At 34.4% G+C, this 24,649-nt stretch overlaps 1 protein-coding gene across 5 annotated transcripts in view; it reads left to right on the forward strand.

Moving 5' to 3' along the window:
* Positions 1–24,649, forward strand: part of EEA1 (early endosome antigen 1) — a 128,034-nt gene that overhangs the window by 42,897 nt on the left and 60,488 nt on the right. For 4 of the 5 annotated variants that reach the window (XM_045872863.3, XM_064590796.1, XM_064590798.1 and 1 more), the window contains 7 exons: positions 255–309; positions 403–468; positions 3,053–3,092; positions 4,016–4,129; positions 4,801–4,922; positions 5,875–6,030; positions 13,741–13,857. In XM_045872863.3, the coding sequence (XP_045728819.1) occupies positions 255–309; positions 403–468; positions 3,053–3,092; positions 4,016–4,129; positions 4,801–4,922; positions 5,875–6,030; positions 13,741–13,857 (670 nt within the window). The remainder of the gene's footprint in view (positions 1–254; positions 310–402; positions 469–3,052; positions 3,093–4,015; positions 4,130–4,800; positions 4,923–5,874; positions 6,031–13,740; positions 13,858–24,649) is intronic. The other variant, XM_064590795.1, reaches the window with a different exon arrangement.

Consider the following 24,649-nt stretch of genomic DNA (forward strand, 5'->3'; position numbering starts at 1 on the left):
TTTGTTTCTGGCTCAGGCACTTGATTATATCATTTCTGTGATAAGGCATTTTTCCATTTATAAACAGTGAGCTTTCAGAATATAATTATTTTTCTAAGGGTTATACATAAAATTTTATATGTAAAATTCTAAAGCGTTTTTTTTTAATTGAGAAAACTAGAATATTAATATACAGTCACTAGCCATGATTTATTGAGACCAGGTTGTTAGAGGACATTAACTATTAATTCCTTTTTTCCCCAATTTATGTTTAGAGATGATATAACACTACTTAGACAAGAGGTCCAAGACCTTCAGGCTTCACTTAAGGTAACAATAAAAATGATTATATTTGTTTATTTTCAATGTTTCAGATAATAAATCTTTTGAAATTTACTAAATAAAAAAATTTTTTTTCCTTAGGAAGAAAAATGGTACTCAGAAGAATTAAAGAAAGAATTAGAAAAATTTCAAGGGCTGCAGCAGCAAGTAAATGCTTTTAAATACTTGAAGTGTGTGTATTGTTTATTTTCATTGTTGAAAATAAGCATTTTGTAAGTAAGTGGCCTGAAATAAATAACTTCTTCTAATTTGTTTACCTGTATTTAATCGCCTATAGTGTATATCCTTTGTAATTCTAATGAATGCAAATAAATAATTGGGAAGCTAATATGTAATTTCTTAAAGATGCTCCATTAAGAATCAGTTACCTGTGGATTGTTTTTTTATACCAGGCTGCATTATTCTGATTTTCTGACAATATACCTAAATTGTTAAAAACTATAGGTTCAGATAGTAGTGAAACTCTTCAGACCATTTGTGTTGTGACAAACCGGAAATCACTAAATTGTCTACTAGTAGGGAAAGAACTATTATTAACTTTTTTGTTTACATTAATGCAGAGTGTGAAAATGTGGGGGAATGGTTGTATTTAACAATTTTAAGGTATTTTTTTAAGCCAATATTAGGTTTTAAAAAACAGAATAAAAATATTTATGTACATGTGTACACACACATACACAGTTTTATATAAAAATAATACATAGAAAAAAACCCAAAAGCATTGGTATGAAAAGTGGTTACTTTGGAGTGAGATTCTGTTGATACATAGTTCAATGTATTTTCTAAATAAATGTCTTAACCAATTATGATTTCTATATTAAAATTATACTGGCTTTTGGGGCACCTGGGTGGCTCATTCGGTTAAGTGTCAGCTTTGGGCTTGGGTCATGATCCCAGGGTCCTGGGTTCAAGTCCCGCATCAGGCTCCCTGCTCAAGGGGAACCTTCTTCTCCCTCAAACCCTTCCTCCTACTTGTGATCTCTCTTTCTCTCTCTCAAATAAATAAATAAAATCTTAAAAAAAATAAGATAATATTGGCTTTTGTGAATGAATTTTACCAAATAGTTTTCATTTGTAAGAATAAAGTTGATATCCTTCAACAATAGTTCTAATATTTTTATAAAGTAATTAGTGATCCCTTTGCATATTAGTACATTGTGACTCTCAGTCTTTTTTTTTTTTTTTTTTTAAAGATTTTATTAAGAGAGAGAGAGCACAAGCAGGGGGAGCAGCAAAGGGAGAGGGAGAAGCAGACTTCCCACTGGGTAGGGAGCCTGATGTGGGTCTTGATCCTCAGGACTCTGACATCGTGACCTGAGCCGGGCAGCCGCTTAACTGACTGAGCCACCCAGGTGACCCCTTTTTGCCTTTTTGTTTTTTCACCAAAAATTGTCATTTGGACTAGAAAAAAACCCAAATAAATTGATAGTAAGATATCAGTCTTATTACTACTCAGCTTCTGAATTTGAGGTAGGAAAGAAATTTTTAGTAATCTACAATATTTACAGTTCATTTACTCATGTTTTACATACATGCCATTAATAATTCATGAAACATGTGCTATATTATTTTTTGTACCTGAAAATAGAGGAAACTGTTTCCTACATTTGAGATGACTGTTTCACATTTAATAAATTAAATAATTTCTCCACAGTGCAAGGTGAAATTGCCTTGGTGTAGGAAATTTACTTTTGGGGAAAATGTATTTAAAATATTGATGATTCTTAGCAACCAGTATGTCTAAATCTAATGTATAGGAAAATAAATCAGATATACTATGAGATGTCTTATTAAACTCTTTCAGATATGTATAGTTTTTTAGAATGTGAAAACGACTAGGCAGTATAGTGTTTTATTCCTAATGCACATAATAAATTAAACCTTATGGAATATATTCTTTATTTCTGCTTTTTAAGAAGATGATTTATAATCCTGAATTAAAAATTTGTGCTTTTAATGCCAAACTTTTTAGTAATGATAGCTCCATGGCATATTTTAGCTTATGCAAATTTTTATATGTTATAGGATTGAATCTTTTTTACTTTTTTGAAGATTTACTTATTTATTTTAGAGAGAGAGAGAGAGAAAGAGAGAGTGAGCAGGAGTTGGGAGGAGGGGCAGAGGGAAAATCTTGAGCTGACTCCCTGCTGAGCAAGGAGCCTGACATGGGACCCTGAGATCATGAGCTGAGCCAAAACCAAGAGTCCGACGCTTAACTGACTGGGCCATCTAGGTGCCTCTAGAAGATTATGAATTTTATCTGCTGACTCAAGTATTGGCTTTAGAATCTATGTTTATAATTATAATGATTTATGTTATTTTTAAATCTTTCCTGGTGTGTCTGGGTGGCTCAGTTGGTTAAGTATCCAACTCTTGATCTCAGCTCAGGTCTTGATCTCAGGGTCGTGAGTTCAAGCCCAGAGTGGAGCCCACATTAAAAAAATATATATATTTACTGAATTTATGGAATTTAAGATGCTATCTAAGACCCGTAATAACTTTATATTAACATAAAAAAATTCTTAGAACCAATAACGGCAGTTAGATCGTTATGCCAGTCTGCCTAAGGGTACTTTAGAGATCTGGAAGATTGTGAACAGGCCAAAATTTTATCAAAATCTTGCTACTTCCCTCATAGAATGTGGCTTTTTGAACTTTTTTTCACTTTGGCAATGGTAATAGAATTGTCTTTTCCTTTTAATGTGTTTGTTTATGTCTTGTTTTCACTGAGGAGTCTAAACCTGATGGATTGGTGGCTGACTCATCAGCAGGTAACTTTACTTAAAGCAGATTATTTTTTCATTTTTCTTTTTCTCCTTGCTCATTCTTCTTTTTTACTTTTTACCTTTTCTCTGATGTCTGCTACATAAATTTGTGTTGTGGTTATACTTTCTGGCTCTAAAACAGTGATGATAATAGTCATATTTTAGGTTTAGAGTATTACCTGTGAACTTCATAATTTAATCAGTCAACAAAAAATCTTAGTGTTTTCATAGTTCATTATATTCTGTAGTTATAAATAAGCTTCTGGAATATTACATGAATACAGTTTAATGAAAAGTTAAACCTATTTTAAAGAGTGATGTACTCTTTCTAACTCTTGGAATAAAATGATGAAACTAACATCTTTGTAATTGACCTTAACTGGAGGAATGCTCAATGAATAATCAAGATTATATTTTGAGGTTAGCCGTTCTATTTACTTTCCCTCTGAAATCTATTTATGAGAATAAAGTATTAGGAGTTGACTGCGTATTTTAATTGATTCTTTATTTTATATAAGACCTTGATTTTAAACCATTTCTAACTTCATTTCTCATTATAATACATTTTATTTAGAGAGGCAGAATATATTCCTTTTTGGTTAGTTGATGGTTATAGGAAAATAACTGAAACGTGACATCAAAATAATCTTGAAACAAATATTTATGGATTATTTGGGCATGATGCTAAATATTCCTTTCATTTGTTTTATATGCTTATAAATTATGACTTGTGGCTTAAATGAATTAGATATGCTTAATTCTTGAAATGTTGGCATACTCTATTTGTAACTGGTTGGTAGACTCATGTTGATTGTCTTTTTTTCATGTTGATTGTCTTTACTATAATGATTAGGATATAAGTAATAACAATTTAGGAAATGTAATTAGCATTAATTATGTATTTGAATAACTGTGATACTTTTTTATAGAACTACAGTCTTTGGAACAACAATTAGAAGAGGCCCAAACAGAAAATTTTAATATTAAGCAAATGAAAGACTTATTTGAACAGAAAGCAGCCCAACTTGCCACTGAAATTGCAGGTGAATTGAATCAGATTTTTTTAGCTAGTGTATGTCTTGTTACCTTTTTGCCATTATATATCCTAGAAATAAGGCATTGACTGTATTTTAGTGTATTGTATTTTAGTGTGATAAGACATTTGTTATAGACTATGGTGGTGATTACTGGAATTTAATAATAGAGTTGCTGTATAAATTATTTTGTTTGTCCTCTTACCTCCTTTCAAAGGACTGATTTTCTCTGTAGAATTCTTGAAATTTAGAGAAGATGAATTTTTTGGGGGGTATGCTTATGGAATAACAACATTTGGAAAAAGTTACAATATAGTATAGTATAGATTTAACATTTGGTTATGCTGTCAATTACTTTTTTAAAAAATTACATGCTTTTAGGTAAAATATATGATTAAGTGTACATTAACATGCTAATTAGTAGTGCTATGCTGTATGGAATTTATGTAGACAAAAACATTTGATTATTTTAAGTTCATCATTTCATGTAATCAGAAGTTAAAGTGTATTGTATTTATTTATGATTATCTAAGGAATGAATTTGAATGAATGATATGTAGATATGCATTGTGTAACATATAGGAATCTATAAAGCTGTATAATATATAGGAATTTATAAAACTGTCCTTTCCTAGAGTTAATGTCATAAAACTAATATTTATATAACTATCTTCAATTAGATATAAAGTCAAAATATGATGAAGAAAGGAGTCTTCGAGAAGCTGCTGAACAAAAAGTAACACATCTGACAGAAGAATTAAACAAAGAAACAACTATAATTCAAGATCTGAAGACTGAACTGGTAATTTAGAAACCATTTATTGGAATGTACTTTTATAATTTTCTAAATTAAAAATGAAATATATACTCTGATGAAAAAATTTTGAAAGTATAGCTTGCCTAAAATGGAGGAAATAAAAATTTCCTATAGTTCTATCTTCTACACATACACTAATAGAATTTTTTTTACATAGAAATGGAATCTAGGATGCAAAATTTATTACCTTAATATTTTTGTGTTTCTATCTTAATATTTATCTTTTGTTTAACATTTTTGTTGTTTCTATCTTAATATTATCTGTCTTTTTGCTTTTCATATCTGCATCTCTGATCCTGACCTTTCCCTGTACTATGGTTTTATAAATCCACCTACTTTTAGGATAGTTCTGATTGCATTTCTGGCTTTCATTTCAAATTCAAGTGTAACATCAGGTCATCATATTTCCTCCTCAGCTGTGTTTCTGTTATTGGTATTATACATCTTCAACAGTCTCCTAAGGTGTAACAACCTTGAATCTGTCCTTGACTCCTTTCTGTCCTTTATTTAGCACTCAATAAATATATCAATAAAATCAACCATATCCAGCCTGCAACAAACCCTAATTATGTTTACATCTGCTCCTTTACTTTTATTACCAGTTTCCTAGGATAGAAAATTTATGCTACAAAATGTGACATTTATCAAGTGATTGTTATGACCATTGGGTGTAGTTTGTGAAGGAAAGGAAAGCAAATAAAGCGCCAAGGATAATTGTGAATTTGCTATTTTGTGCCTTGAGTGGTAATACTATTAAATAGGACATATAAGGAAGAGGAGAGGCTTGTTGGGGGAAAGATACCAGTGGTCAATGTTTGCAGTCCAATAATTGATATCAAAGATTATTTTCATTTTGATTTCTTTGTAGTAAAACCATATAAAAATGTGTATTCTTTTAGTTTTTCACTGTAACTTTTAATGAAAATGTGCTCTACAGCTTCAGAGACCTGGTATAGAAGATGTTGCTGTGCTAAAGAAAGAACTGGTGCAAGTTCAAACACTAATGGATAACATGACCTTGGAACGTGAGAAAGAATCTGAAAAACTCAAAGATGAGTGCAAAAAGTTACAGGCAGAATATGCTAACTCAGAGGTAAATAAGTTCAGTATGCCTAAATGTGATTGTTGTTAACTTGTTTATTGTATACTATGATTAAAGCCAACCTGTGAGATTTTTCTGAGTGATCTATCAAAACAGTATTTGACTCTCATTTGCTCCGAATGGTATTTGTATATAGTCAGTCTAATTTGAGAGACAATATTTAACTTCGCTTTACGAAGCTGGACATTTAGAGAAGAATGTTTGTATAAGAGTACTGTTTTATTTAATAAATGATATATATTGCAGGGAGATGATACTTAAAGTTAAATTTGATCCAAGCTAGTCAATAAGTGGTAATTGAGTTTTCTCAGTTTGGTAGGGGTAAAGGAAGTATGATTTCGTTTTTTACAATTGTATTACCAATGTTGTTCAGAAAAAATATTTAGGAAAAACTTATTTTCTAGTAGGCTTCTCAGTTATCAATTATTGAATTATGTTGTTGAAAGAAATCTTAAAAGTCAACTAGTCTAACACTCCATCCAGGACTCCCCTTTATAGCATCTGATAAATGATCCCCAACTCTTGCTAGGTGGTATAGGGGGTGCATGTTTATTTATAAGTCAGTCATTCTGTTGACATTTGTTTTCCTGTAATTTACATGTACAGGTTCCAGTTCTCCTTAGGAATTACACGGAATAAATTATTCCTTTTTTCCACATGAGATATTTGAAGACAGTTCATATTTACTGAGTTCTTTCTCTTCCAGAATAAACATTTTCAGTTCCTTCTACCATTTATCACATGACTTGACGTTGGCCTGTAAATCTTTGAGATATATAATATGTCAGTATATGACAAGTTCTAGGATATGCAATAAATATATTTGCTTAAAAAATGCTAGCCTTTTTCCCTTTTACTGTACTATAGAGGATATCTTTTTATCTATTAAGATTCCATTAAGTATTTGTAGTTCTTAAGCGCCCTTATGTGATGTGGACCTCTGTTTTTTTGTATTTTCAGTTTAAAAAGTTGAGTTATAGTGACATTTCAGTTTGCATTTCTTTCTTGGAGTTTTAAAGCTAGTGATCTAAAAGGCACTCTATTCATAATTAGTAACATAATGAGCTATGGAGTATAAATATTATAGATAACCATGTCATCCTTTCTCTTTCTTCCTCCTAAATTTTATCAGTGGGAGGAAAGTTTATGGTTATAATATGCATAGGCATGTGAAGCTTTATGATGCTTAGTACTTCAGACTTTAAAACTTAAGAACTTCAGGTGCAGATTTCCTAAAAGTGATCTTTGTAGCCCAGTGACTTATAACTCCACAGTTTTTAAAACAATTTCAGGGAGTTCATGAACTTATTGAAGCCAGTTAAAAGCTTCTAATATGGAATCAAGGAGATGCTGAATCAAAGAAGTCTCATGAGGAGGAATCCCATTCAGATAATGTGAAAGCAGAAACACTTGAATTTGGGTGAATTGAGTCATTTATTTCTGTGCTTCAGTAAGAATTACTTTGATTAAATCTGCCTGCCCACTAGTATTTCTCTAATTTTTAAAAAATTATATTCTATTTTGATTAAAAAAATTCCTTTAATGTTATTTGAAATTTCCAAACAAATGTAATAGGATGACTAAAATTGAATCACAATTATGGCACTTTTTTGATATATCTATTTTAAAGTGCAATCCTCTCTGACATTTTCCAGCTGAGAATTATGGAGTTATATGTTTACTTGTTAGGTAGAATTTGAACAGGGAGAAGAAATTTATTTATTTACTTGCATTTTGGGAAAAATACATGTGGGAAAATATTTCTGAGTAATATTTTATTTGATAATTAATATGGAGGATTTTTATAAATTTGCATTTTTATTCACGTAGATTAAATTATCTTTATATGTTATGAGGAGGTCACTTGAAGTATAACTAGAGTTATATAAGATTTGGGAGAAAAGGATTTAGTGTCTTCCTGTACTTTCCTTCTGTCAACAAGGGTGATTGTGGGAAACAATGATTTTTTTTTTTCTCTCGGAAAGATGTTTCTGGAAAAGAAAAATGGCATAGAAATCCATTCTTCATGTCTTCTTTCACATTTTCATAAAATTTTTCTTTTTTAAATGTTTTGAAATAAGTTTTAAAATAGATTTATTCTTGCTGAATAGCGACTTAACATTTCATCATATTTTTAGTAAAACAAGGATAGTATTTACTTCCTATTTAGTTAACTAATAGGCTTGTAATGATTAAGACCTCACATTATACTGAAGTGTAATTTCCAACTTCAGGAAATGGTAGCATAAGAGTCAGAGTAATATTATTATTGGAAACAGACTCTTAACTTTTTGAGCTCCACTAGGTTTTGGATAATATGCCAGATACTTTAAATACATGGTCTCATTTGTTTCTTTTAACCTGTAAATGAAGTAATATGTTTGTTTTATATTGAAGGAATCTGAGGTTTAGTGAAGGTAAATAACTTAAGTTTATGCACCTCATGTACGGAAGCTAGTACTAGAACTCAGGTCTCCAAAGCCTGCAGTCTTTCCCTGTCATTTTCTCTCTCATTTTGGGTGGTCTGATGATTGCCTTATAAGTAAATTTGTGCTATTAATCTTGACCTAATACTTACTGTTATTACTTTTTATATTTTGCCATATTGTATGTTGTAATATTTATATTGAGTACTACTTAAAATACTTTTGAATTGTGCTTCATACCATTTTCATATTAAAAATTAATGTCTAGATATTCCATTGCATTTGTTTGTAACTCCATTTGTTTTTAGCTTCTGCTTACTTTTTAAATATGACATGTATTTTACTAATTTATTAAATTTCAATCCTACTTATTCTCAAATTTGTTGGTGGATTGTAACACTTAATGAAAAAATTTATTTTATATATTACTACTTTACTGAACCTAAATATTGGTATCTAAGACAAAATACATTAAAAGGAATTAAAGGAGCTAAAAATGTAATGATTTATTTGGTATTTCTAATTGAGACTGAAGACATATAATCTAACGTATATTATTAAGTATGTTCTTATGTTCCATTACTTTCATTTACATATACCTTATGAATTCATTGAGTTTTTTTTTTTTTTGGTCTAGATATTTTAGAAAAATAACTCATTCTAAAGCATTTGAAAATGCTTTATATAAATAGCTATGTTTGGATCAGAAATTGAGGATTTAAGGGTTAAAAAAGTATTATTTAAAAAAATTTACATTATTGAAAATATCAAAGCTATAATCAACTTATATTTGACGTGGTCTTTAATGGAAATGATCTTTTAAGAATCTTATTTGTATTCCAAATAAACTCATTTTAAACTCATTTTAAAAGCTAAAATATTTATAAAGATGGAATAAAAATGATTATACTTATGCATAGTTATTAAAGAGAGTACTTAAATATCCTTTAAAAGTATGCAAATATCAGAGATTAGATTTAGTAATATGTTTGGACATTTGTATTGTATGTTCATTGTGTGCTTTTGTCATTCTTGTCTTCCACCTTTCATCCATCATTTTATTATTATTTTTTTCTGCTTTCTAATGGAGATGCTTAAACTTGAGGTAATGTGTTTTTTTGGAAGGCTTTTAATATTAGTAATACATAGCACCTTCTGTTGTCATATGGCAGTTTTGTGTTTTAAGGCAATCTCAGAACTTCAAAGATACTCTCATTTTTTTAATCAAGCAAATTTTCGACCATCTTTAAATGATTATTTACTAATAGTAATACAGTATTAGAACAATAATTATAATTCTTAAGTATTAGCAGGATGTTGCTTAAAATATCTTAATTATTTTTTAATTTAAGATTTTTAGTAAAAATCCAATGTTGAATTCAATAACATGGCTTCGAGGAAATGCAGACTCTTTTATTGGGTCTGATACTGGGAACAAAAATCTATTAACTCCTTGGAGACGAATCACTCATTTCTTTAGTGAGTATTTTTTGAATGTCTAGTGCCAGCAACTATTTTAGGTGTAGGAAATACAACAGTGAGTAAGACAGAGTGCCTGCTCTCATAAAGCTTATATTTCTTTGTGGAAGCCAGACAATATATAAGTAAACCAAATCATGATAGAAAGTCAGTTAATGCTAAGTGCTGTAAAGAAAAATAAAGCAGGAAAATTAACAAGTCAGGAAATGACAGATGTTGGCAAGGATGCAGAGATGCAGAGAAAGGGGAACCCTCCTACACTGTTGGTGGGAATACAAGCTGGTGCAGCCACTCTGGAAAACAGTATGGAGGTTCCTCAAAAAGTTGAAAATAGAGCTACCCTACAACCCAGCAGTTGCACTACTAGGTATTTACCCCATAGATACAAATGTAATGATCCAAAGGGGCACCTGCAACCCAGTGTTTATAGTAGCAATATCCACAATAGCCAGCTATGGAAAGAGCCCAGATGTCCATCAACAGATGGTTTAAGATGTGGTATGTATGGAATACTACTCAGCCATCAAAAAGAATGAAATCTTGCCATTTGCAATGACATGGATGGAACTAGAGGGCATTATGCTAAGCGAAATAAGTCAGAGAAAGACAATTACCATGTGATCTCACTCATATGTGGAATTTAAGAAACAAAACAGAGGATCATGGGGGAAAGGAGGGAAAAATAAAACAAGATGAAATCAGAGAGGGAGACAAACCGTAAGAGACTCTTAAACATAGGAAACAAACTGAGGGTTGCTGAAGGGGAGGGTGGTGGGGGGGATGGGGCAACTGGGTGGAAACAAAAAGAAAAAATAAAGCAGGGTATATGTATGGGCATTGGTGTAGTGGAGCTGGCAATAATGTAGGACAATTTTAGATAGAATGATCAGGGAAGGTCTTCTCAAGGAGGATATGTGTGAGAAGTAAGCCAGAATCAGGGTGAAGAATTGGGAGCAGTCATTCCCAGGAAGAGGGAGTGCAACTATTAAAGCCTCAAGGCACAGGTGAGTCTGGCCTGTTAAACAATGAGGAAAGTCAATGTGGAGAGGCATCTTTGTTTGAATTTCATCCATAGTCATATTTGAACAGGGAATGTATTTATTTCCTTGCCAATTTTGACTTTTTAAAATTTTTATTTTTTCCCCTATGCAAACGTAATACATGATCGTTGTAAAAGTTAAAATGATTCATAAAGTACAACAGAGAAAGTGAATGTTTTCTGTAATTCACTCCCCACCTCCCCTTCCCCATGACTAAAATATACCTTTTGGTATAAATTCTTCCCACATCTTTCCTTTTTCCACACTTGAGTAAAATAAAAAATTTCAAATGCTTGCTTTTAAAAAATTCTAGTTAAAAAAAGTACATATTTAGTGTACAAAGGATAAATGATAAACCTAATGTCTAGTTCTTTAGGTATTAAAATTACAAAATCATTTATATGAATGTATCTAAAAACTATACAGTATAACAAGATATTTTTGAATATATTTGCTTTACATTTTGCTTGTTTTTTTTTCTACATTTTGGAGTTAATCAGCAAGATAGATACTAGATAGATGTTACCCTTGGCTTACTATATCTTACAAACTTAAATGCAGAATCATGGTATTTTAATGAAATATACTCATAATTTGCATATTAATATATACTGTTATTTCTGTTTATTCTGTGTTACTCTGCTAAATCCTTTGATACATAGTAATTTAAAATAGTCAAACTGTTCCTAATATTTCTGTTAACGTCCATAATGTTACTAACAGAAAATGATCTGAGATTCAAAGTTGTTAGAAATAGCAGTTTGAAGTAAACTCCCAAAATCAATTAAAAGGTTACATGATTAGTTTAAGAAAGAAGTTATTAGGATATACCTTTAACTTGAATATAGTTAAAAATAACAAATATTTAAACATTTCTTTCTTCGGGGCACCTAGGTGGCTCAGTTAAGTGTCTGACTCTTGATCTTGGCTCAGGTCTTGATCTCAGGGTCATGAGTTAAAGCCCCACATTGGGTTTTATGCTGGGTGTGGAGCCTACTTAAAAACAAAAACAGGGCGCCTGGGTGGCTCAGTTGGTTAAGCGACTGCCTTCGGCTCAGGTCCTGATCCTGGAGTCCCGGGATCGAGTCCCGCATCAGGCTCCCTGCTCGGCAGGGAGCCTGCTTCTCCCTCTGACCCTCCCCCGTCTCATGCTCTCTCTCTCTATCTCATTCTCTCTCTCAAATAAATAAATAAAATCTTAAAAAAACAAAAAAACAAAAAAACAAAAACAAAAAAAACCCCAAACATTTCCTTCTCTTAAGTATACAGTAGCTATATTACATATATATGTTATATATATATCAGTTATTATTGGAACATGCTGTATAAACTGTAATTGTATAAGCTGTAACTGTAAAGCAGAATGACAGATTGCCTTTCATTGTATTAGAATTGGTTTATTTACATGAATGTTGTCCCTAAAAGGTCAGGCCAGGAAGGTATCTCAGACATGGTGCTATTCATAAAAACATTTTTGAAACCTCTTTTAACTGACTTTAAGCCAGTTTGGGAAACACTCAAAACACTAGTTTCATTAACTTATGATTATTAAAATAATATAAGCCCAAGTGTTTGATCATTCAGTTTAATTACTTAACCTCCTTTACAAGATGGTTTCCAAAACTTTAAACCAAAGCACTGTAATGGATGAAGATATATATACCACCAATGAGAATTCTTTTTAAAAAACAAATAGTGCCACACATACTGGAAGGGTTTCCAAAAGAAGAGTAGCAGAAGATCTCTTGGCATTATTGTCAAAATAAATCGATAGCCTTCGTTTCTCCCTTGAAAATGAAAGTAATTATTTGTAACGTTGGAAAAAGACAACTGCTGATGTGTTTATTAGGAAAAAATTTTAAAAATTTATGTCTTTTTCATATGAAGTTTATTTACTAATAAAGAATGTAGACAATGAAAATGATTGTAACTTTGGGAATGTAAAAAGTGAAGCCAGTAAGCAATATTAGAAATACAAAGTTATTTTGTTAATATCACTTGCAGGAAACCATACTTAAAAAAAGCAGTACTTAGTCTTTCTCTCCCTAGTTGTTGAAGCTCTCATGTGTAGGAAGTTTCTATTTCCAAGATCTTTGCCTACTTTTCTCTTAGTTTTAAATGATCAATCCATTGTCTTAATTTCATTAAAAAATATTAAAATGCATTAAAGCAAATTCATGTCCAGCTATTATACCTGATTACGGAGTGGCCCAGCTTAATGAAACTATATCTAATAAAACTCTATATAACTTCTTTGGACAAAGACTTTACCATATAGTCAAAAAGATGATTTACCACCTTTCCAAGGTGATTCTGTATTGTATGTTTGCATTTATTTAACATGTTTTTAAAGTAAAAGGAAAGGCTGTCCTATAGAAATTGGGGGAAAATGTAGGCAATAGGTTGCATTATCTTCTTTAAATGCAGAAGGATTAAAGTACAGAGTTTCAAAAAGCCAGTAAATTCAAGTTTACAGTTTGATGCTTACTCAGACACATAAAGTAGGATGCCAGCTCTTCATTTCATGCATTATTAAATAAATGAAGCTGTACATTTTGGATAAATTAAAAAAAATTAATTTTCAAACGTGAGGTGGCAGTAGGGGTATAGGAAAAAGAACTAAGTTGAAACTTCTAAGTTTTATTTTAATTTAACAACAACTGACAAAAATCTATGAAACTTTAAAACCTTTGGATGCTCCCATTTCCTTTTCTATTTTAGTTTTCTCTAATTTTTTTTCTTTTTTTTTTTTTAAGGCCACAATAAGCCAGCTAAGGAGTGAGCTTGCAAAAGGCCCCCAGGAAGTTGCTGTATATGTGCAGGAACTACAAAAACTTAAAAGTTCACTTAATGAATTAACACAAAAAAATCAGGTAAGAATTTAAGAGCTACATCTAGTGGTGAATTGATTTCATTTATCTTAAATTTTAATCTTGTGTACGTTATATGTATATATATATTGGCATGAGTATAGCATGACGTATTCTGGTTTTTAAGTGTTAAGAACAGTCACATTGTTATGAAACCAATCTCCAGAACTCTTTTCATCTTGCAGAACTAAAACTCTACATTCTTTGAACAACTCCCCATTCACCGCCACCTTCTGTAAAGGAAAATCACTCCTGTGTGTCTCCTCCACTCCTAATACCCTACCACACTTTTACTTCTGACACCAGATGTGTGAGTGTTCCACACAACAACAGTTCTGTGACACCAGCTGGTGTCATACAATGTAACTCAATTGTGACACCATTTACTTGGAGATAGTGTCAGATCCCACAGTTTAAGGGATTAGTCCCACAAGACTGTTCCCGCACCCCCCTGCTAACACCAATTGAAAGTCCAGCTTGTTACCTGTACTTTGTACCAAATGGCTGTAAATAGGAGGCTCCCACAACCCTTGCCTTAGATTCGATTAATTTGCTAGAGTGACTCACAAAACACAGGAAAACATTTTACTTACCAGATTACTGGTTTATTTTAAAAGATTATAATTCAAGAGTAGCCAGATGGAAGAGATACATAGGGTAAGGTGTGTGGGAAAGGGCATGGAGCTTCTGTGCTCTCTCTGGGTGCTTTCTATGTGTTCACCAACCTAGAATCTCTCCATACCCTGTCCCTTTGGGTTTTTAAGGAGGCCTCCTTACTTAGGCATGATTGATAAATTATTGGCCATTGTTGATTAACTCCACCTCCAGCTCCTCTCCCCTTCCTGAGATGGTTGGCGGGGGGGCTGATGGGGGGGTCGGGTTGAAAGTTCTAACCCTTTAATCCTGATTGATTGCCATGGACAGCAGCCCCCATCCTTAGGGTCTTTTTAAAAATCACCTCATTAACATAAACTCATTGGTGGTTGAAAGGGGCTAGTTATGAATAAACAAAAGACATTTTCATTGCTCTTATCACTTAGGAAATTCCAAGGGTTTTTGGAGCTCTTCCAGAAATGGGGATAAAAACCCAATGTATACTTTTTATTATAAATAACAATCACACTTTTGATGCACTGAGTTTTTTATTTGATGTAGTCCATTTTATCTCTTTTTGCTTTTGGTGTCATATTTAAGAAATCACTGACAAATCCAATGCCATGAAACTTTCCCCCTATGTTTTCTTCTAATGGTTTTATAGTTTTAGGTCTTACGTTTTGGTCTTTGATTCATTTTGACTTAATTTTTTAATAGCGTAAGGTAAGGATTTCGTTTCATTCTTTTGCATATGGATAGTTTTCTCCTGCACCATTTGTTGAAAAGACTTTCCTTTCCCATGCTCTTGGCACCCTTGTTAAAAATCATTTGACCATGTATGTTAGTGTTTATTTATGGGCTCTCTGTACTTATACCGTTGGTCTGTATGTCTGTCTTTATGCCAGTACCTCACTGTTTGGAGAACTGTAGCTTTTAATAAGTTTTGAAATCAGAGAGTATGAGACCTTCAGCTTTGTTCTTTATTTTGTATTTTGTAATGTTAATATTTCCCACCTTCTTTCTTTATAGATGAGCAACAGATGATATTTAGTTTTCGGGCAGGTTAGGTATTGGTTAGTACTTTTCTTCCATGTCTTTACTTTTTTGGTGGTGGGGGAGTAGGGAGTCATTAAACCCTTTTATTGAACAGTATGGTGAATTTGTTGGCTTTGCTTTTTAATAAATTGAACCTGCTATTTTAGTGAGATATAACAAAGGGAAAACCAAAGAAAAGAACAGGGTAGAGGGGGAAAGAGACAAGTAAAATTGGCTGGAAATATCGAGCCTCCAGTCAACAGCCTGGTGAATGAACTTGGAGCACATCCTCCAATTCTTGTCAAGTCGTCAGAGACTATAGCTCTGGCTCACAGCTTACTACAACGTCATGAGAAACCCTGATGTAGAACTATCAGCTCAGCTGTTTCTGGATTCCTGACCCTCAGATGTTGTGTGAGATAATAGATAAAATTTTAACCTGCAAAGTTTTAGGGTAATTTGTTGCTTGTGACATTGGCCAGCAGTTCTCAAATGTCTTCCTCTCAGGAATGCTGCATACTCTCAAAATTGTTATGGACCCCAAAGAGGTTTTATTTTTTTGGATTGTATCTATGGGTACTTAGTATATTAGAGATTGAAACATAAATTTTTTTTTTTTAAAGATTTTATTTATTTATTTGACAGAGACAGAGATAGTGAGTGCAGGAACACAAGCAGCGGGAGGGGGAGAGGGAGAAGCAGGCTCCCCGCCGAGCAGGGAGCCCGATGTGGGGCTCGATTCCAGGACCCTGGGATCATGACCTGAGCCAAAGGCAGACGCTTAACGACTGAGCCACCCAGGTGCCCTGGAAACATAAATTTAAAAAATATGTATGTATTTGTTTTAAAAACATTATTAAATATTAACATAAATACCATTTCTTAGGAAAAATGACTGTATTTTTCCAAAACAAAAAATAGTGGTGATGTTTTATATTTTGCAAACCTCTTTAATGTCTAGCTTAATATTTGGACAGATGGATTCTCATATCTGCTTTTACATTTCATCTGTTGTGATATGGTTGAAGGGTATGAAGAAAATTATACAGGTGTGTAGTTGGAAAGGGGGGTCTTAACCTTTTCAGATAATTATAGCTATTTTTATTTGATATTATACCAAAACTAGATAAGGCATAGTTTCTCAAAAGTTAGTTACAACAGAGAATCTGAATCTGAAACCATATCTATCAATGCTTTTTTATACTTGTAACATTAAATTTATTAGTTTTTCTTGCCTTTTGAGTGTATCTTTCCTGTGCATGATTTTATAACATCATGCGTTAATCATGTGGAAAATATTGGTTGTGCAGATCTTCCAAATATTGACAGATTTCATTGTACAATATAAAAACAAGTGTCATTTGTCAATATCACATCAATCTCAGAATAGACCTTAAGTATGAGAAAGTGTCAAGCTCATGGTGATGGATACAAGTTTTCTAAAAGTCTAAGCTTCATTTGAAAGCTCAGTTTTCTTATTGGAAACAAATAGTATCAGTTCTGTTCTCTTAAGTGACAGGTTCTTTCCTACCCAAGTCTGAATAGTCATGGTTTGTCTGTTATTCTTTCCAGTAAAAATGATGTGGGTGCCTGGGTGGCTCAGTTGGTTAAGCGACTGCCTTTGGCTCAGGTCATGATCCTGGAGTCCCTAGATCGAGTCCCGCGCCCGCTTCGTCCTCTGACCCTATCCCCTCTCATGTGTTCTCTCTCTCTCATTCTCTCTCTCTCAAACAAATAAAATCTTAAAAAAAAAAAAAGTTTCATGAAAAAAAGCAACTAGCTCAGCTTGTAATTCAATACCATTAATGCTCTTCCATGTGACAATTATATTATTCTTTGGTATCCAGCAGCAGTGATCTGTGCATACTTCCTGCTCTTTCACATAGATTTTATTTCTCCTTGCTATTACAAATATTGCAGCTATGAACATTCATGTATAAATCTCATGCATTTGTGCAAGAATTTCTCTGTTATGTACTCCCAAATGAAATTGCTGGGTTGTAGGCTACACATGTGTTCAAATTTAGTAGGTTACCTCAAATAATTTTCCAAAGTATTTATACCTGTTTACCATTGTCCATTTCTCTGTCAATTCTTCTTTTTTTTTAAAGATTTTATCTGTTTGAGAGAGACAGAGATAGGGAGAGAGAGAGCAGTAGCAGGCAGGAGGGAGAAGCAGGTTCCCTGCTGGAGCAGGGAGCCTGATGCGGGGCTCAATCCCAGGACCCTGGGATCATAACCTGAGCCGAAGGCAGACGCTTAACCAACTGAGCCACCCAGGTGCCCCTCTCTGTCAATTCTTTTTTTTTTAAGATTTTTATTTATTTATTTGAGAGAGAGAAACTGAGAGAGAGAGCACATGAGAGGGGGTAGGGTCGGGAGGGTCAGAGGGAGAAGCAGACTCCCCGCCGAGCAGGGAGCCCGATGCGGGACTCGATCCAGGGACTCCAGGATCATGACCTGAGCCGAAGGCAGTCGCCTAACTAACTGAGCCACCCAGGCGCCCCCTCTCTGTCAATTCTTGATGCTGACTTGATCTTCTCCCTGGCTTATGAAAACCTGTCTACCTTCCCTCCACCTTTTTTCTCCTCTCAAGCTATATGTAGAAAACATTTACATACAATATAGTTTTATCTTTGTCCCTCAGTTTGATTTTTAATTCCTTTGAGATCAGGGTTGACATTCTCCTTTTTGGAAACTGACCAGGATATGTATATGATATGGATGTTTGTGATCAGTGTCATTTTTTATGTAATTTTAAAACATTAAACTATTAATAAAGGGCATGATTTGACATGGATAGCCTGAAATGTGTAGTCAGATAATGAAGCACAGATTGTATATATGGACACACACACACACACACATTATTAAAGGAAGTATTACGGCTATTTGATGAATAATATATAGAATCAAGATGATTTAGTGTGTTAAAACTGGAATATTATTGATTAAGGAATAATAGAATCTTCTACTAATCTTAATAATCCTTACATAAGTGTAAGACTTCGCAATTTTTTTTCCAAAATGTTTTCTTGTTTAGGATTTGCTCACCAGTTAAAATAAGCACAGACATGCATCCTTTTCTTATTATCCTTGCTGTCTGCCTCTCCCACCCCTCCTCACCCCATGTCCTTGGCAAACCATAATTGTTGACAGTTATATCCACGTGTTTTGAATTTGGAAATCTTTGCATATGGTCTTATGAAGGCCATTACATAAAATGCCTTGGGCAATTTTTGTGGGCCATAGCAGCATCAAGGTGGATAGATAATATTTTAATACATAACGAATGGCAAAAATAATTGCTTTTGTGCTAATGCCAAGATCTTCAGTATTAGATCAATGTTTTGTAATTACTGCTTTTTGAAAACTTAAAAACAAAAGGGGATATTGAAGGAACTTCCTTCTTAGTTTCTAATAAGAATCATACTCTGACATTTAAACACAATTCCGTAACTCAGTTTAATTAACTTTTTATATAAATTCTGAGCAAATTATATGTTTATTTAAAGCGACTAGTATAGGTCATTGTAAGAGACTGAGTTATTTTTTGGGTTTCACCTCTCACCCCTTTTCCATCCTTTATTACTTTTCCCTTTCCAACAGTCCTAGTATTCAGGTGCTCACAGTCCAAAGCAAGAGCCAGATAGGGCTAGCAGTTCTGTTGCTGTGTATTACCACTGTATTGCAAAGTGGCACATTGAGGAACAGTGTAGTACAGTGGTCAAAGTCATGTTTAAGTCCAGCTTTGCCACTGACTGACTGTGACAGCCTCTCCCAAGTTTGTTTCCTCTTCTGCTAAGAGATACTGTTTTACCCATTTGCCTCTTAGGAGTGATATGTGTCTTAAATAAATTAATAGGTGTTTAAGTGCTCAGACCAGTGTCTGCCTTTTCGTAAGCACCTCAGTGTTTGTTGTTTTTGTTTTTATTTGGTAAATGCGATACAGGTTTGGGTCAAGACCAAGGTGGAAGTTTTCCTAACTTACTGCCTAGTCAATCAGGAAAGGCTTTTGTAGAAGACATAACTTTTTCGCTTAGTCTTCAGGGATGCTAAGGAACATTTCACATGGCAGAGGGGTTAATGGCAATTCATTTTGAGAGCTCGATATGCAAAAAGCATGAGAACATGTAAGAGCACAAAAGAATATGAGATGTTGGAAAGTGGTAGTAAGTAGTTCAGTTTGTTCTTTCTCACCAGGCTCTTTTGAAAAACAAATAAGATGAGATCCCTGAAACTACTTTGTAAGCTAGCAAGCATTAAAAAAAAAAAAAGCCATCTTTTTGCATTCATTCTCATTACCTGGGCAAGTAACAAGTGAAAAATGGAGTCTGATACAGGGAAATTGTCTCTGTAAAATAATCTATGGAATGAACAATGGGTGAGGAAATCAAGAGGACTGGACATTTGAAAGGAAGGAATTTTGCTTACCCAAATGATAATTATGTTATGAGTTAGGCTTAACAATAATTTTTTTTTAATTTTTAATTTTATTATTTTTGAGAGAGAGAGAGAGAGGGAGAAGGAGAGGGGCAGAGGGAGATGAAGGGAGAGAATCTTTTTTTTTTTTTTAATATTTTATTTATTTATTCATGAGAGTCAGAGAGAGAGAGGGAGAAGCAGGCTCCCCGCCTAGCAGGGAGCCCGATGCGGGACTAGATCCCAGGACCCTGGGATCATGACCTGAGCCGAAGGCAGACGCTTAACCATCTGAGCCACCCAGGCGCCCGAAGGGAGAGAATCTTAAGCAGGCTCCATACCCAGCGCAGAGCGTGACACGGGGCTTGATCCCACGACTCTGAGATCATGATGTGAGCTGAAACCAACAGTTGGACCCTTAACTGAGCCACTCAGGTGCCCCTTCACAATCATTTTAGAATTTATACTTGAATAGGGTATTTTTGGGGGAGCATGAATTGACTCAGTGTCTAAATTGTGTTGTGAATATTTATTGGACTTGGAATCATCATAATACATGACTCTGCCATTTGGCCAAGTCATATCAGGTTCTTTCAGGCTTTAGCTTCCTCATCTGGAGAATAGGAATGATAACGTAGCTCATGTTTTGTTGTAAGAATTAATATGGAGAAGTGAAAGTACAATTATTATTTTCTGTAGTGACTCTAACTGTACTTTAGTCAATCTTCAAAAAAACCATGTATTCACTATACTATCTTGCTTCAGATTTCATGGGAAGACCATAATAAGAATGAAAATTTGTAGTGCTAAATACAGTTAGCCTTCTGCATATAGAAATTACGTAGCATGAGTGGATTAAGTCTTTTTTTTTTTTTTTTAAAGATTTTATTTATTTATTTGACAGAGAGAGACACAGCGAGAGAGGGAACACAAGCAGGGGGAGTGGGAGAGGGAGAAGCAGGCTTCCCGCAGAGCAGGGAGCCTGATGCTGCGTTCGATCCCAGGACCCTGAGATCATGACCTGAGCCGAAGGCAGACGCTTAATGACTGAGCCACCCAGGCGCTCCGGATTAGGTTTTAACGAGAAAGAAAGTGATTTAGGTTATTTTAAAGAAAATTTAATTATCTCTCATGTGTACCATAAAGCCAGGTAGATTGTGATTAATTTTTTAGGACAAGTGAATTTTAAAGAGTCTACAGTTGTTTTGCACCTTATTTCTTAAAGGTTGAAACTGACTGGGGCATCATTTGTGTCTAAACTGGTGGGAATACTTGGTAACACTCTTAGCCTATGGAAAAGAAGACTCATTAACTCATTACTAGCCTTAAACTTTTTTTTTAAATTTTATTATGTTATGTTAATCACCATACATTACATCATTAGTTTTTGATGTAGTGTTCCATGATTCATTGTTTGCATATAACACCCAGTGCTCCATTCAATATGTGCCCTCTTTAATACCCATCACCAGGCTAACCCATCCCCCCACCCCCTCCCCTCTAGAACCCTCATTTTTCAGAGTCCGTAGTTTCTCATGGTTTGTCTCCCCCTCCGATTCCCCCCCCTTCATTTTTCTTTTCTTTTTTTTTTTAAAGATTTTATTTATTTATTTGACAGAGAGACACAGCGAGAGAGGGAACACAAGCAGGGGGAGTGGGAGAGGGAGAAGCATGCTTCCCACGGAGCAGGGAGCCCGATGCGGGGCTCAATCCCAGGACCCTGGGATCATGACCTGAGCCGAAAGCAGCTGCTTAACGACTGAGCCACCCAGGTGCCCCACCCCCTTCATTTTTCCCTTCCTACTATCTTCTTCTTTTTTTTTTTTTTTAACATATAATGTATTATTTGTTTCAGAGGTACAGGTCTGTGATTCAACAGTCTTACACAACTCACAGCACTCACCATAGCACATACCCTCTCCAGTGTCTATCACTCAGCCACCCCATTCCTCCCACCACCTACCACTCCAGCAACCCTCAGTTTGTTTCCTGAGATTAAGAATTCCTCATATCAGTGAGATCATATGATACATCTTTCTCTGATTGACTTATTTCGCTTAGCATAATACCCTCTGGTTCCATCCACGTCATTATCAAATGGCAAGATTTCGGTTTTTTTGGTAGCTGCATAATATTCCGTTTGTGTGTGTGTGTGTATGTGTGTGTATATATATATATGCCACATCTTCTTTATCCATTCATCTGTCGATGGACATCTTGGCTCTTTACATAGTTTGGCTATTGTGGACATTGCTGCTATAAACATTGGGGTGCATGTACCCCTTCGGATCACTCCATTTGTATCTTTGGGGTAAATACCCAGTAGTGCAATTGCTAGGTCATAGGGTAGCTCTATTTTTAACTTTTTGAGGAACCTTCATACTGTTTTCCACAGTGGCTGCACCAGCTTGCATTCCCACCAACAGTGTAGGAGGGTTCCCCTTTCTGGGCATCCTCACCAACATCTGTCGTTTCCTGACTTGTTAATTTTAGCCATTCTGACTGGTGTGAGGTGGTATCTCATTGAGGTTTTGATTTGGATTTCCCTGATGCCAAGGGATGTTGAGCACTTTTTCATGTGTCTGTTGGCCATTTGGATGTCTTCTTTGGAAAAATGTCTGTTCATGTCTTCTGCCCATTTCTTGATTGGATTATTTGTTCTTTGGGTGTTGAATTTGATAAGTTCTTTATAGATCTTGGATACTAGGCCATTATCTGATATGTCATTTGCAAATATCTTTTCCCATTCTGTCGGTTGTCTTTGATTTTGTAGACTGTTTCCTTTGCCGTGCAAAAGCTTTTTATCTTTATGAAGTCCCAAGAGTTCATTTTTGCCCTTGCTTCCCTAGCCTTTGCGATGTTTCTAGGAAAGAAGTTGCTGCGGCTGAGGTCAAAGAGGTTACTGCTTGTGTTCTCCTCTAGGATTTTGATGGACTCCTGTCTCACATTTAGGTCTTCCAACCATTTTGAGTCTATTTTGTGTGTGGTGTAAGGAAATGGTCCAGTTTCATTCTTCTGCATGTGGCTGTCCAGTTTTCCCAACACCATTTGTTGAAGAGACTGTCTTTTTTCCATTGGACATTCTTTCCTGCTTTGTCGAAGATTAGTTGACCATAGAGTTGAGGGTCCATTTTTGGGCTCTCTATTCTGTTCCATTAATCGATGTATCTGTTTTTGTGCCAGTACCATACTGTCTTGATGAGGACAGCTTTGTAATAGAGCTTGAAGTCTGGAATTGTGATGCCATCAGCTTTGCTTTTCTTTTTCAACATTCCTCTGGCTATTCGGGGTCTTTTCTGGTTCCATACAAATTTTAGGATTATTTGTTCCATTTCTTTGAAAAAAGTGGATGGTATTTTGATAGGGATTGCATTAAATGTGTAGATTGCTCTAGGTAGCATTGACATCTTCACAATATTTGTTCTTCCAATCCATGAGCATGGAACATTTTTCCATTTCTTTGTGTCTTCCTCAATTTCTTTCATGAGTATTTTATAGTTTTCTGAGTACAGATTCTTTGCCTCTTTGGTTAGATTTATTCCAAGGTATCTTATAGTTTTGGATGCAGTTGTAAATGGGATCGACTTCTTAATCTCTCTTTCTTCTGTCTTGTAGTTGGTGTATAGAAATGCCACTGATTTCTGTGCATTGATTTTATATCCTGCCACTTTACTGAATTCCTGTATGAGTTCTAGCAGTTTTGCGGTGGAGTCTTTTGGGTTTTCCACATAAAGTATCATATCATCTGCAAAGAGTAAGAGTTTGACTTCTTCTCTGCCGATTTGGATGCCTTTTATTTCTTTTTGTTGTCTGATTGCTGTGGCTAGGACTTCTAGGACTATGTTGACTAGCAGTGGTGATAGTGGACATCTCTGCCATGTTCCTGATCTTAGGGGGAAAGCTCTCAGTTTTTCCCCATTGAGAATGATATTCGCTGTGGGTTTTTCATAGATGGCTTTTATGATATTAAGGTATGTACCCTCGATCCCTATACTCTGAAGAGTTTTGATCAAGAAAGGATGCTGTATTTTGTCAAATGCTTCTACTGCCTCTATTAAGAGGATCATATGGTTCTTGTTCTTTCTTTTATTAATCTATTGTATCACATTGATTGATTTGCGGATGTTGAACCAACCTTGCAGCCCAGGAATAAAACCCACTTCGTTGTGGTGAATAATCCTTTTAATGTACTGTTGGATCCTATTGGCTAGTATTTTGGTGAGAATATTTGTATCCATGTTCATCAGGAATATTGGTCTGTAATTTTCCTTTTTGATGGGGTCTTTTTCTGATTTTGCGATCAAGGTAATGCTGGCCTCATAAAACGAGTTTGGAAGTTTTCCTTCCATTTCTATTTTTTGGAACAGTTTCAGAAGAATAGGTATTAATTCTTCTTTAAATGTTTGGTAGAATTCCCCTGGGAAGCCATCTGGCCCTGGGCTCTTGTTTGTTGGGAGGTTTTTGATTATTGCTTCAATTTCCTTAGTGGTTATAGGTCTGTTCAGGTTTTCTATTTCTTCCAGGTTCAGTTTTGGTAGTTGATACATCTCTAGGAATGCATCTATTTCTTCCAGATTATCTAATTTGCTGGCATATAGTTGCTTGTAATATGTTCTTAAACTTGTTTGTATTTCTTTGGTGTTGGTTGTGATCTCTCCTCTTTCATTCATGATTTTGTTGATTTGGGTCATTTCTCTTTTCTTTTTGATAAGTCTGGCCAGGGGTTTATCTATCTTATTAATTC

Source organism: Mirounga angustirostris, unplaced genomic scaffold (assembly GCF_029215605.1).
Source record: "Mirounga angustirostris isolate CCGP_5_RB_7025 unplaced genomic scaffold, mMirAng1.0.hap1 SCAF_5, whole genome shotgun sequence".
NCBI classification, from domain to species: domain Eukaryota; kingdom Metazoa; phylum Chordata; class Mammalia; order Carnivora; family Phocidae; genus Mirounga; species Mirounga angustirostris.